At 61.6% G+C, this 1,660-nt stretch overlaps 1 protein-coding gene across 5 annotated transcripts in view; it reads left to right on the top strand.

Annotated features, from left to right (window-relative positions):
- Window positions 1-1,660, top strand: part of LOC116463354 (probable aminopeptidase NPEPL1) — a 63,484-nt gene that overhangs the window by 40,673 nt on the left and 21,151 nt on the right. For all 5 annotated transcript variants that reach the window (XM_032146411.2, XM_032146420.2, XM_032146419.2 and 2 more), the window contains 2 exons: window positions 402-587; window positions 1,087-1,257. In XM_032146411.2, the coding sequence (XP_032002302.1) occupies window positions 402-587; window positions 1,087-1,257 (357 nt within the window). The remainder of the gene's footprint in view (window positions 1-401; window positions 588-1,086; window positions 1,258-1,660) is intronic.

The following is a 1,660-nucleotide window of genomic DNA, read 5'->3' as shown; positions in this document are numbered from 1 at the left end:
CCAGGGCCGCGCGTCGGCCCTGCCTGGCGACAGGCTCTGGCTTCCAGAAGTTCCCATGGCAGTGTCCCCAGCTGCCTTTCCTTGGGGACACCTGGCCCCTGCCCCCTCTCTGGTGGAAACCGCCTAAGCCCTATCCGAGTGTTGGAAGCAAAGCAGCCCCCGGTCTGGCCCTTCCAGTCTTGGTGGCTTCATCCCACCAGGGGGATGCGAGCCAGCCTAGAGACAGTTAGCTCCGCAGAGAGGCGACACATCTCCCTAAGGATGGGAAAACGGTGGCCGGGAGCTGCGCAGTGCCCTTCCAGGACTGCAGGCGTGGTTGTGGCCGTGGCCGCAGGGCAGGGCCTCCTGGCACGTGGCCGCTGTTTGAAGCCTCTGTCTCTTGTCTCTCCCTTCTGATCTAGCTCTGGCAGGCTGCCCTGAGCACGCTCAACCCCAACCCCACGGACAGCTGCCCCCTCTACCTGAACTACGCCACCGTGGCTGCCCTGCCCTGCAGGGTGAGCCGGCACAACAGCCCCTCGGCCGCCCACTTCATCACGCGGCTGGTGCGGACCTGCCTGCCGCCCGGAGCGCATCGCTGCATTGTGGTGAGTGCTTCGAGAGGAGGCAGCCACGGTGCTCCTAGTCGGGCAGCGGTGAGCTCGGGCCTGGGGAGCTCACAGCCCTGCACACACTGCAGCGCACGTCCGGAGGGCTGTGGACGTTATAATCCCTGCTCTGTAGATGGGGAAACAGGTCCAGATAGACGCGGGGATTTGCCCCAGATCAGTTTTGGTGGCAAATCAGAGACTCAAACCTAGATTTCCTTAGGCCCATTTAGTGTCTGTCCCTCTGTCCCTCATTTTCCTGGCTGGTCAGGCTGTTGACATCCGGCGGCCAATGTGTTATTTCTCCTGGAGCATGACCAATGGTGGTCCCATGGTTCCGGGGATGACGTGAGGGATGGGGTGGCGGCTGCTGTGGGACATCTCTGTCTAGATGTCATCTGCCAGGGAGCTGATGTTCCGGAGGCGTTCAAAGAGCAGCTCCCTGCACTCCCTGGTGGCGGCCCTTGCACCCCTCACGCCGTCTCCCCATGTGCCACAGATGGTCTGCGAGCAGCCGGAGGTCTTTGCTTCCGCCTGTGCCCTGGCCCGGGCCTTCCCGCTGTTCACCCACCGCTCAGGTGCCTCTCGGCGCTTGGAGAAGAAGACGGTCACCGTGGAGTTTTTCCTGGTGGGACAAGACAACGGGCCGGTGGAAGTGTCCACATTGCAGGTGAGTGTCTGGAAGGGCAGACCCTGCCCCTGGGCCCGGGCAAGATCGGGCAGGTGGGAGGCAGGTCGGGAGAGGGAAAAGCTTGTTGCGGGGGCAGGAGGGGGGTGGCTGCTTTGGTTCCTGGGAAGCGGCAGAGGCTTTTCCAAACCCAGGCCCCCTGCCTCTGCCTCAGCGTGGTCTGTGACTTCAGGATTCTGTTGTATACAGGCAGTGTTTGTTGAGCACGTAATCAGTGCCAGGAACATCCATGCTGTTTTCCAAATAACCCTGCCCGCTTATGTGAGCTCCGTGTGTGTGTATGTGTGTGATGTGTGCACGTGTGTGTGTTGTGCGTGCGTGCACACGTGTTGCTGTGCGTGTATGAGTGTGCATGTATTGTATGTGTGGGGTGTGTGTGTGCGCA

This window comes from Hylobates moloch, unplaced genomic scaffold, assembly GCF_009828535.3.
Source record: "Hylobates moloch isolate HMO894 unplaced genomic scaffold, HMol_V3 SCAFFOLD_34, whole genome shotgun sequence".
Lineage (NCBI taxonomy): Eukaryota > Metazoa > Chordata > Mammalia > Primates > Hylobatidae > Hylobates > Hylobates moloch.
This window is presented reverse-complemented; position numbering and strand designations above follow the sequence as displayed.